This window comes from Agelaius tricolor, unplaced genomic scaffold (genome assembly GCF_023055355.1).
Source record: "Agelaius tricolor isolate 1412-34295 unplaced genomic scaffold, bAgeTri1.0.p SCAF_9, whole genome shotgun sequence".
Taxonomy (NCBI): Eukaryota; Metazoa; Chordata; class Aves; order Passeriformes; family Icteridae; genus Agelaius; species Agelaius tricolor.
In genome coordinates, this window is record NW_027269269.1 from 24524708 (window position 1) to 24536674 (window position 11967).

General features: G+C 43.6%; 1 protein-coding gene across 4 annotated transcripts in view; it reads left to right on the forward strand.

The window, feature by feature from the left end:
- The window catches only part of B4GALT4 (beta-1,4-galactosyltransferase 4), a 28076-nt gene extending 16449 nt beyond the window's left edge, over window positions 1-11627 (forward strand). For all 4 annotated transcript variants that reach the window (XM_071433306.1, XM_071433307.1, XM_071433308.1 and 1 more), the window contains 4 exons: window positions 2599-2786; window positions 7968-8090; window positions 10459-10563; window positions 10997-11627. In XM_071433306.1, the coding sequence (XP_071289407.1) occupies window positions 2599-2786; window positions 7968-8090; window positions 10459-10563; window positions 10997-11138 (558 nt within the window). In that variant the 3' untranslated portion in view covers window positions 11139-11627. The remainder of the gene's footprint in view (window positions 1-2598; window positions 2787-7967; window positions 8091-10458; window positions 10564-10996) is intronic.
- Window positions 11628-11967: the final 340 nt, after the last annotated feature.

An 11967-nucleotide genomic window follows, 5' to 3' on the forward strand; every position in this document is an offset into this window, starting at 1 on the left:
TCAATTAATCAGTATGAGACAGTGCTTTCTAGGTGAAAGCTTCCACTCTTACACTTCTGATCAGCTGAATGTCTCAGCAGAGCAGCAATAAAAGTCGTGGCATGATATTTTTACTTGGAATGAATTGTTCTTTCATTGTTTAGAGTCATTATGCGGCCTCTAGAGTGGAAAAATGAGGGATTTTTTTCTGCATTAATATGTACTATAATCATACATTTACTGGCTCATTCTAGCAGGAAGCAGTGGTTAGCAATAAATTACTGGGAGAATGGGCATATCTTTTTAATTTATTGAAATATGTGAAGTGGAGAACTGCTGTTGTCATGTTAGCAAAAAGTAATACAAAAGTATGGAAGTTTTGTCTGATGAGTGCAGCAGTGTCAAGTCTGAACTTGTTCAATCAGAGATTGTTCTTGGAAGGTTGGAAGCTTTCACATAGCTTTTCCATGTAGATAGGCATGCCCAAAGACTGGAAAGTGGGCTAACAAAACTCTTCTGGGGCAAATCCATTTTCTCTCTTGATTTGTGATGTTGTTAGCTGTTCTAAGTCTCTTCTGAGGGAAGACAATACACACTCTACTTTGGAGGTAGATTAAATGGGCCTTTTGTATTTTTTTCTGTGAGCCACTGGAGGGCTTATTCCAGATTTCTTCTTTATGGGCTGCTTTTAACATCTCTAAAGTTGTGCTCCTCTAAATGTGTGTATACATGAGTGTTGCACTCCCAACAATGTGAGTTTGTAATCCCTTAAGGGTGGATAATTTCTTTCCCAACATACATTTGTCTTGTGGTCAGTGTTACTCTTCCATAGGAACAAAGGGAGGCAATTCTGTCCTTGATAAAAGATGAGCAAATTTTGCTGTTTGTTCAGTATGTGGTCTGAGATGGCAAGCTGCTCCTCCTGGAAAGCCAGGTCAGCTGGCATTTGGCTGTTGTGGTGGCTTGCACTGATGAGAACAGAACTTAAGCAGATGGAAGAGGCTGTCCTGAACTAAGTGGGGTTTGATACTCGACACAAGTGATGTTCTCCAAATGTATCTTACCAGACATCTGGTTTGTTCTGTTCACTCAATAACCTATGTTTTCATCTCAGGAGGAGTCTGTCTCATGGCTATTTTTATATATGGGACTTTTTAAGGAAAAAAAGCCACACCAAAAAAACCCCCATTCAGAAATTTGACATCTTGATTTTGGGTGAATTGTATCTAAACTTTTTACTGGAAAATTTCCCTCCAGAGGATGGATGCAATTGATTATCCATCTTGTAATTTCTCAGAATGGGCACTGTATTGTATTTTTCAGACTGCGGGTATGGAGTCATAAATCCCATAAATCTTCTTAATTCTGAAGCAGACGGTTGTTTTAGTGAACAAATTCTATTTTAGAGCATAGTGTTACTTTTTAGAACAATAAAACATGCTTTGTATACAACAGCTTTACTCTACAGCTCACCTTCTCTCAGCCTGGGGAGGCCAGCTTCTTTCTCATTTTCCATGGGCCCTCTTTCTGTCCAGGCACCTTTTAGAAAATTTGCTAGAATTCCAAGCAGTTTCTCTTGAAAATGTTTTTTTATTATTCTTTCAAGTATACAGGTTCCTTGCTCAGGAAAATGACGTTCCTGTCTGTGTCTGGGAGGGCTGGGGTTGGGCCTCTGGCTCCCAAGAGGGAACTTGAGGTAAATCCCCACTTTGTCCTCAAGAGCAGAAAGCCTTCTGCAGACTGGTACAGTGTGCAGCCAGGTAAAAAATGAAAATAGCAAGATAAGCACATGTCTTGCTCCAAACTGAATGTTGACATGATAAGCTTACAAAACTGCCAGGTGTGTGCAGATATACTTGCACCTCAGAGGTAAAGAATTAGATTTTTGAAAAGTGAATACTAAGTAACTTACAGCAAAAGCAAAAGATGAAGACAAGTTAAAAGGTGAAGCTCTGTGCTAGGAGCAAATCCCCTGCAACAGCATCATCAGGTTATAGGTGGGAGGTAAAAATGAAGAAACCTGCTTTTCACTCCCACTCTGCCACTCACGTGTGAGCTGAGGAAATACAGGGAGCTCTTTCGGCATTGCTGTTCTCCAAGCTGAGGGGACAGGCATTAATAGTTCATGGCAAGGGCTCTGACATCTAGAGACTAATTAGCATGGGATTAACGTGGGGGTTTGGTTTGGTTTTGCTTTTTTTAAAAAGAACTTCCATGAGCCTTACTGACACAGTTGTATGGAACACCAGTTTCTAGACTGTACTGGTACCTCTTCTGTTCTGGAGCCTGAGGGTAACTCCAGGACTAGGACAGAAGGGTGGTTGAGCCATGGAGCAGTCACACTTCTGGTGCCCAGCTAAGCACAGGCTTTCCTGGCCCTGGCTGGGTGTGGTTGTGATGGATGGAGGCTGGAGAAACACTTTGCAGCATTGGCCACTCAGGTGCTGTGCCCAGTGTGAAGGGGCAGGGCACCCCGTGCAGTTACTGCTCCCGCGGTGCTGGAAAAGCCACACAGGTGTGGTTGCAAATCGTGCAATCAGAACAAGTGCCCAGGAGCAGCTCTGGTTCAAAAGCTGTGGCACCTTCTTCAGAATTGTTTTTTCCCATTCTTTTCCACAGGCTGGCAACACCAAATTTAATCGAGCCAAACTGCTGAATGTAGGATACCTAGAGGCCCTAAAGGAAGCAAACTGGGACTGTTTCATTTTCCATGATGTGGATCTGGTGCCAGAAAATGACTTTAACATTTACATGTGTGACACACAACCAAAGCACCTTGTAGTTGGCAGGAACAATACTGGATACAGGTAGGAAACCAGGAATATGGAAAGAATACCAACAGGGAAATGCCATGTTACTGATAATGTTCCTCCTCTGATGGAGCTGTGTGCTTACTCATGACACAGGGTTTCTGGTGGTAACACTTCACCTCTCTGGAGTACAGAACTGGACAGACACCTCTGCAGTCAGCCCTGTGGTCACCTGCACCAGTGATGATTGTCATTGTTCTGGTTTCTGGAGTTGAATTAAGGGGCATTTCAAGAGGAAAGCACTGTGCCAGAGGTTGTGCAGAGACCTTCTGGTAAAGCTAGATACACATTTGCAGGTTTCCTGATCCTGTGATTTGTGGGTGTGATCTTACTGTAACAGAACTTGCCACTTACTTCTGCTGTTGAAGAGGTAATGTCTGATATTGAGAGCTCAAGTGTGGGAATTTGCCAAGGCATAGGGCTGTCCTTTAATTATTTGACTGAACAGTGTATAACACAGGATAATTCTGATTTTTAAATGAGTCCCCTAAGTGCTCATGTGATATAAATAGTTCAAGGTGAAAAGTCAAGTTCAGTCCACCTCAGAGAGAAAAGGCTCCTGAGCTTGGTGAATTTAATGACTAAAAGTGTTTTCATTGAACTTGTTTCTTTCACGATTCAGTTAATGTCACATCACTCTAAATATTGATTAGAGGTGGGCTTTTCAAAAGCTGATATCAAAGTACTTTGAAGTAAAGCTCTGCTTTGCTTCTGCATTTCCAATGTTAAATATATGAGAAAGAGGTGGTATGTGCCAATACTGACACAGAATAGTATTATTGTTCCAGTCATTTAGTGAAAACTGGAACAAGTACATACGTACTAGGCTTGTGACAGGCTTTTGAAGCACTTGCAGAGCCTTGCAGAGTATCCCACTGGAATGCTGGTGGCTTGAATTTGATAATTCAACTTGAATTGATAAGTAATACTTTTTCTGTGTCACTGCCTATGTTTATGCATCCATGAAGTGGGGTTAATAATGCTCTGCTTCCAAGGCATGTCTGAAGGAATTCAGATTCTGAGCTCAAGAGTGATACTTGAACTGAGCTGACACCACAGGTTGATACCAATCCTAGCTGGGTGACCTCAGTGTTTTGCTGCAGCTGAGGTGAGCATACTGAGGTATGTTGCCCAGATGAGGTAGAGAAAACTGAACCCATCCATGTTCTGTATTAACACAAAATGGCCTGGGCAGAAATGTGGGTTGGTTTGTGTTTTGTGGGACTTTTTTATGCTGGTTTTGGGGTGTTTTTTAGGGGAGGTAATGGGTTCTTTTTTTTGTTTTTTTGTTTGTCTGTTTTTTGGTTTTGGGGTTTTATTAATTTCCTGGTCTGGGGTGGGAGGAATTATTTTTCTTCCAGGGGGCTATATTCTATTGTGATGCAGTGTGCAGTAATCTCAGCAGCCATGTGCCTTTAGAGATCCAGTGGTTTATCTTTAGCTACATAAACTACAGCTCAGTTTTGAATTCTTTTAGACAGAAGATTTTTATATAAAATTTTGAAGATAAGGTTGGGAAAACTCTTCTATTTTAATTAAGGTTTTTCCTCGAGACCAGCACAACATCTTTTCCTCCTGACCATTCCTATTATATGTGTTCTTCAGTCCAATTTTAAGAATTCTAAAGGAGCTGATGTTCTCTTGTCCTCAGGGAAGGGTAGTTACAGGGGCTGTTACAGAGTTGCATTTTTGCAGGTGACATCAGCTGGGAGCAAGTTATGCCTGGGCTCTGCCAGATCTGTGCTGCCTGAAGAGGGTTGAGTGGGCAGCACTGTCCTGGTTACAGATCACAGAATGGATGGGGTTGGAAGAGACTTCTGGGAATCATCCAGTCCAACCCCTCTGCCAAGGCAGGGTCAGCTAGAGCAGGTGACACAAGAACTCATCCAGGTGGGTTTGGAATGTCTCCAGAGAGGGAGAGTCCACAACCTCCCTAAGCAGCCTGTTCTAGTGCTCTGCCACCCTCCATGGAAAGAAGTTCTTCCTCATGTTGAGGTGAAACTTTCTGTGTTTTAGTTTATGGTGTTGCTTTTCATCCTGTCAGTGGAAACCATTCAAGGGTCTGGCAGCATCCCCTTGACACCCACTTTGCAGATATTTATTTGCATTGATGAAATCCCCTCTCAGTCTTCTCTTCTCCAGATTAAACAGGTCCAGCTCCCGCAGCCTCTTCTTATAAGAGAGATGCTCCAGACCCCTCATCATCCTTGTGGCCTCTGCTGGACCCTCTCCAGCAGTTCCTTGTCTTTCTAGAGCTGTGGAGACCAGAACTGAACACAGCACTCCAGATGTGGCCTCTCTAGGGCTGAGCAGGGGAGGAGAGTCCTCCCCTCGTCCTGCTGGCCCCACTTCTGCCAGTGCACCCCAGCTCTGGCTCCTTTGGTGTCTGCCTCTGTGTGGTGGTGTTCATAGGGGTCCCAGGAAGAGGGAAGAGACGAGGATCTGACTCCATGTTTCAGAAGGCTTGATTTATTATTTTATGATATATATATATTATATTAAAACTATACTAAAAGAATAGAAGAAAGGATTTCATCAGAAGGCTTGCAAGGAATAGAATGAGACTGGAATGGTAATAAAATCTTGTGACTGTTAGACAGTCTGAGGCAGCTGGACTGTGATTGGCCATTAATTAGAAACAACCACATGAGACCAATCACAGATGCACCTGTTGCATTCTACAGCAGCAGATAACCATTGTTTACATTTTGTTCCTGAGGCCTCTCAGCTTCTCAGGAGAAAAAATCCTAAGGAAAGGATTTTTCATAAAATGTGTCTGTGACACCTCTGCAGTGGTGCAGGGGAATTACGGGGTGAATAAGCGAGCACTGGGGTGTGTATATGGATGTGTGCCTGGGAAGCAGTTCCCAAACAGGCTGCTGGAATGGGATGTGGTCTTGTTGGTGACTGTCTTGAAAGCAGGGCTGGGGAGGGCTCTGCCTGCTGTTCCTGTTTATGGGTTCCTCCTTGGTGTCCATTCCATTTGTTTACTGCATTCCTCTGGAGTAACCATAGCAGAAGTCTCAAGGTAGTAATGTGTAATTAAAACTTGATGGAACTTCCTCTACTGTGTGGCTTCTCTCCTCGGGGACGTGATAAAGGAGAGAGAACAAATCTGTTCACAAGTCAGGCCTGACCAACCTGATAGCCTTCTCTGATTTGACTAGCTTGGATGAGGGTGCAGTAGTGGATAATGGTTATCTTAGGCAGGCTTTCAGCACTGTCTCCCATAATGGCCCCAGTGATCAAGTGATGAACTATGGACTGGTGAGTGGACAGTGAGATGGGCTAAAACTGCCAGAACTGCTGGGCTCAAAGGGTTCTTAGTAGAGCAAAGTCCAGGTGGAGGCCAGTCACTAGTGGTTTACAGCAGACCTAGATACTGGGGCTGGTACTAGTTAGAGTCTTCATCGTAACCTGGAAGATGCAGCAGATTGCACCCTCAGCAGGTTTTCAGAGGACAGAAATCTCACAGGGCTGGTTTGTGTAGCAGGGCCTTTGTCAGGCCGGAGAATGTGGCCAGCAGGAATCTGAACAGAGAAGTTCAACAAAGGGAAATGCAGTGTGCTGCACCTGGAGAGAAGTAACTCTGTACACCAGTAGCTGCTGGAGGCCAGCTGTCTGGAAAGCTGCTTTACCAGAAAGGACCTTGGGCCAGCAGTGTGCCCTTGTGACAAAGGCCAGTGGCATCTTGGGGGGGAGTTATCAGCAGGTTTTGAGGAGGTGATTGTTCCTTTCTACTCAGCACCATGGAGATGATACCTGAAGTACTGTGCCCAGTTCTGGGACACACTGGAGCAATTCCAGAGGAGAGCCTGAGAACGTGATTAAGGGAATGCAGCATGTGACATGTGAGGGAGGCTGAGAGTGCTGGGGCTGATAGAGAAGGCAGAAGGGGATCTTGGAAATGTGTATACATACCTGATGGAAGGGAGTAAAGACAGACTCTGGAGCCAGATCCTTCTCAGTGAAAGGCAAGTGGTAATGGGCACAAACAGGAAATTCCACTTAAACATATGAAAAAGTTTTTTTTTTTACTGTGAGGATTGTCAAATACTTGGAACAGGCTTCCCAGGCAAATTGTGGAGTCTCCATCCTTGGAGATGCTTAGAATCTGACTGAACATGTTCCTCAGCAAGTTGCTCTAGTAAACCCTGCTCTGAGCAGAGGGGTTGGATTATGTGGTCTCCAGGGGTCCCTTTGTACACAAATTCACAATTTCTCTGTAATGTACACAATTCCTCTGTGATGCTGTGAGCAAAAATCAGCCAGGAAAAATAGTCTTGAGGGAGGTTGTGTTGTGAGGGTCTTGTGTTGATTTATTTTCTCCTTTGGTGTTTTTTAAATTATATTGATGTAAGCCAGAAATAATAATAAGCATTGTCTGGCATGTCCAATGCCATAATGTGTACTTTCTAGCCCTGGCAATTTGTTCATCTGTTTAGATTCACATACAAATGCAATCTGCAGCCATATGTCCATCACCTCTGAATGGGCTGGGGCAGGATAATAGAGGCTGTGTTGTAATGTTACCTTAAGAGCCAAGACAGAGGGCATCATAGAAAGCAATTAGCAGAATGGCTTAAGAAGGCAAGTAAACATGATATGTAAACATCTTGTAAAAGTAGATGCATTTTTCAGGATGAGGAAGGTAAAAGTTAGAAATTAATCTCCTTTAGAGCTGAGCTGCATTGCATTGGGTTACTAAGTAACTTGCACTGTACCTTACCTTGGAATTTTTATGGCACAGTAGCACGTGTGCCCTTGCCTGTGAGCTGATTTCTTTCCAAGTTTTTCAGATTAAACTCTAAGATAATCAATGGCTCACTGTTGTTATTGCAGAGCTTCCACTATATTAGTGCATAGCTGTGTTGCTGTTCTATACCTGAGAGTCCCTGGAATGAAGTACCTGCTTGGCTGGCAGGGGAATTGTGTAAAGAGAGAAGAAGCTTCTGAGTAAGACTTTGTTCTCTCAGTTGGAGAGGTAATTTTTTCTGGCCTAAAGCAAATCACCATCTTTTTGTGAAGAGAGGAAGAGAACAGGACCAGCTTTTAAGGATCTATGCACCCTTAACTCTGTGAAAGACAAGTCTAGATCTGGAGTTATCAGCATGATGTTTTTTCACTGTTGATAGAATTTGACTTTTAATTTTTCATTCTCTCTTCTTGTATGTCTAGGTTACGGTACCGGGGATATTTTGGAGGTGTAACTGCTCTTACAAGAGATCAGTTTTCCAAAGTGAATGGATTCTCTAACAACTACTGGGGTTGGGGTGGAGAAGATGATGACCTTCGAATCAGGTAAACAATGAGGAACTAGTTTTAAGAAATTTTAAAAATTGGCCCAACTTTGCATTAAGCCTCCAAGAGCAAAACACCCCAGGGGCCTTCATTCAGAACAGCATTGAACAGTATTGCAGTGGAGATGTGAAGTCCAAGATGCAGTTCTGTCAGCAGTTTCCTCTTTGTAAGGGTTAGGTATGTCCAATGCCTAATCCTCTTCCTCACAGCACTTTTGGCTGGGTGTGGGTTAAGTTATTTGGTTGGTCTGGTTTGGTTTTGTCTCAGACACACAGTATTTGTATTCTTGCTTGGAAATCAGTTATAATTGAAGTCTGGAGTGTGGTTTGCCAGAGATGCACAAATGTATGGAGTTCCAGTGCTTTGCTAGAATGTGGGAGTATTTTGGTAGGACTGGGTGTTTTGCATTCATTGACTACTGGATTTAATCCAAGCAGGGCTTAGTTTGTATTTGTGTAGTGTTGATTATAGTGAAGATAGAAAATAACTTGAATTTTAGAAAGGCCACATATATATGCATATGCCCTTTGCTCTTGTGAAAACTCATTTTGCAGATGTGCCTGTCAACGTAGGAGAAACCTGTTGGCTGGAGAAGTTTAGTGGGACAAAGAAGTCTACCAAACTTTTATGTTGAACTTTTGCTCTTTGCCTAGGAATAAACCTCTATTCCTGTATTGCTATTAGTAAATGGAGAAAAAACCACAAGCAAACAGCAGATAAGAACCCACAACTCTACAAGCTCTGCTGGCAGAGCCTATCAGTTTGTAACTCGGTTTATACTCTGGCATTTTTAAGTTCTTATCCTTTTCAGTTGCTTAAATATGCAAACATTTCGGGGACATAAAATTTATATCCCTGGTGATGTTATGGAATTATAGAGGGGATTAAGTATGTTCCAAGTTAGGAACTTGCAAATGAAGAGTGTTTCTCGGTGTCAGTTCAGCAGATTGGTCAGCTCTACCTGAAGAAATTGGAAAGGTCTGCTGCAGGCATGGGTTTCTGTCCCTTAACCACAACTATTTTTTCTTTCTTACTCCTGGCTAGATGCACCAACTTCTCTGTGACCTCCTGGGAGCTGACTTTTATAGTTCAGGGGGTGGCTTGGTGCTATTTTATTCCCTGGCTTCCCATGGGCAATATTCTTTCAGATATTCCCTTGGGCAGTAGAGAAGAAGCAGGATAGCAGGATTTACTGTGGGTCTCTATGATGTTTGCAAGGGGTTGGAAACAAGTGATGTTTTTGTGTGGCACTTTGTAACTTTGCAGCTCTTGAGGTCTTGGTGGGGAAACCAAGTCCCGACCCAGTGTGTGCTCTGCAGCCGAACTTTGCTTGTGCCTGCCTTGGGCTGGCCTGGTGACCGAGTTTGCAGGGGTAGGTAATGGCAAGCTTGCTGTCTGGTGGGCTGTTGTGCAGAGATCCTTGGAACCTTCCCGAGGGAAGTCAGCAGATGGCAGCATCCCTTCGGTGCTCTCAGAACTCGGGGCCGGGGACTCTCACATTCTGCTGATCTGCCTCTGGAACAAAGGTGATGGTTTCTTTTGGGCCCCCTCCTAAAGTGTGTATCACAGAGATTCTTCAGATCATTTGTTGTAGTTGTTTGATAATTTACTGCTACAAAGTCATGGAAATCTGTAAGGGGCTCAGTTTTTTCAAATCTTGGTTTCCTATTTTTCTTTCAGCTGATGAGTGACTAGCAAAAAGATGGACTATTCCTTAATTCCCTTGTCATAAAGTTTCTTTCTTTCTGCTGTCAGGGCAAAGCTGTGCTCCACAGACATGTGTAAGGTCAGAAGCTCCAACTTAAGTGCCTGATGTCAGATATTTAAATCTGTGCATAGGGGCTCATTGCTTCTGGCATTGTTCTCAGAGAAATTTGCTTAATGTGAACAAATAAAAGTTTTGCAGCTGTTTGACAGCTACTAAAAAAGAAAACAAGCTTTTAATTTATTTTTGGAGAACTATCAAGTATAAGGGTTTTATTGCAGGAGTTAAGATGAACTTGTTGCAGAACATGTGGAAACTTGCTACAGGGCAGTGCAGAGTAGTCCAGTCAATATTGATATAAATGTACTCTGTTTTATAATGTGTGCTTAAAGCTCTACATCTCTACTGGAAGTAGTTACCTGCTTCTGTTCAAAAGAAAGGTGTATCTGTCATCCCCCCAGACCTTTTCTCCAGGAATGCAACTCTGAGCCTCATTTCTCTGGCAAAACGGGCTGTGGAAGAGATGCAGATTAGCTCTTACCACTCTGTATTTGCTTCCACAGCATCTACAAAAGATGAAGTCTCCAACTGTTGGGTTTTTTTCATTAACAGCTGGCTTACAGGTGTTTTCTTCCTCACAACACTTCTTATTGCTTCTTGCAGGGTTGAGATGCAGAAGATGAAAGTGGTGAGGCCGCCTGCTGATGTGGCCAGGTACACGATGATCTTCCACAACCGTGACCATGGTAATGAGGAGAATCGAGAGAGGTGGGTCAGGAATAGGTTTCTGCCCTGTATTGTCATGGTCTGTGGCTGAGCCAGGCACCTGGGGGACAAGTTCTTTGCTCCAGGCCAAACAGGCTTCTTGTGGTACCCAGAGGCTCTGGGGGACACCCCTGTGACAACACTGTTCACAGCTGGCAGCCGTTTTCTCTAGGTGAGATCTTCCTAGAACTGACTGGGTGGTGTTCCATAGAAACTTCCAAAATTACACTTCCATAGGTATGATTAAAGCATGATTTCAGAGATTGAGCCAAAGGATTTTTCTCCCCATATGAGATTGTGCTGAAAACAGGAACAACTTTGTATTTCTAGTAAATAAAAAGTAGCAGTAGCTTTGCTTCCAAATTTACTGCCATTGGGGAAAAAGCTCAAGACTTCTGTGCATGTCAGTGAAGGTTTTTCTCCTCTTTATCCTCAGGATGAAGCTTCTCCGCCAGGTCTCTAGAACATGGAAGACAGACGGGCTGAATTCCTGTTCCTATCAACTGCTCTCTGTGGAGCACAACCCACTGTACATCAACATCACGGTGGACTTCAGTGTGCAGCCCAAGGTCTCATAGGGGCCAGCACCTCCCAGGTTATAGGAAATGGCAACAGATCTCCTTTGTGGCTGCTGTTAGAGCAGATGACTTCCAGCACTTGCTTGGAAGAGTCCTTCAGTAGCATAGGAGCAAGTAAAGTGCTCCTTCACAGCATCTCATTGGGTGGTTGAAAGTTTCCTTCTGTGAGGACTGGAGTTACGGACTGACCCAAGGGACAGGTCCTCGTGTTCTTCTATGCACTTTTTGCTGGGACATTAGAAAATGTGTCCTTGTTTGGGCTGGTCCGAGGACTTGAACCAAGTCCCTGAAAAAATATTTGGTTTTGCTAGTCTTTCTAAAGTTATTTTTGGTCTCATTAAAAGCACAATAATTCTTCAAGAACTACAAACTTGATGAGAAAAGTTAATTTTTTCTGGCCTAAGGAAAAACTGCTTACGTGTGAGAAGAGCAGTAATTGTAATGGGTAAGGAGATGTTACAAATTTCTCAATAAATGCAGTCCACTGAACTCCAGAGTGTCTCGTCCTTCACACCACAGCGTCCCCTGCTGAGGGACTGCTGCCATGTCCTGTGGCAGTGATCAGTCTCATTCTGCAGCAGGATCCCTGTTACTCTCCAGGGATGGGGAAGGAAAGGCAGTGGCCAACTCTGTTGGAGGGGGAGAAATTCCACTCCACATATTTTAATGCTATAGCCACACTGTTAGCAGAGTGTGACCCAGGCCATTGTCATCTGTGAGTCTTGCTTAAGAAACAGGTGCAAGGCTGTGGATAACCAGCTGTTCCACTGTGCTGCTGGATTTGGGCAGAAGTCTTGATTACAGCACTGGACTCACTGCATTGTATTTA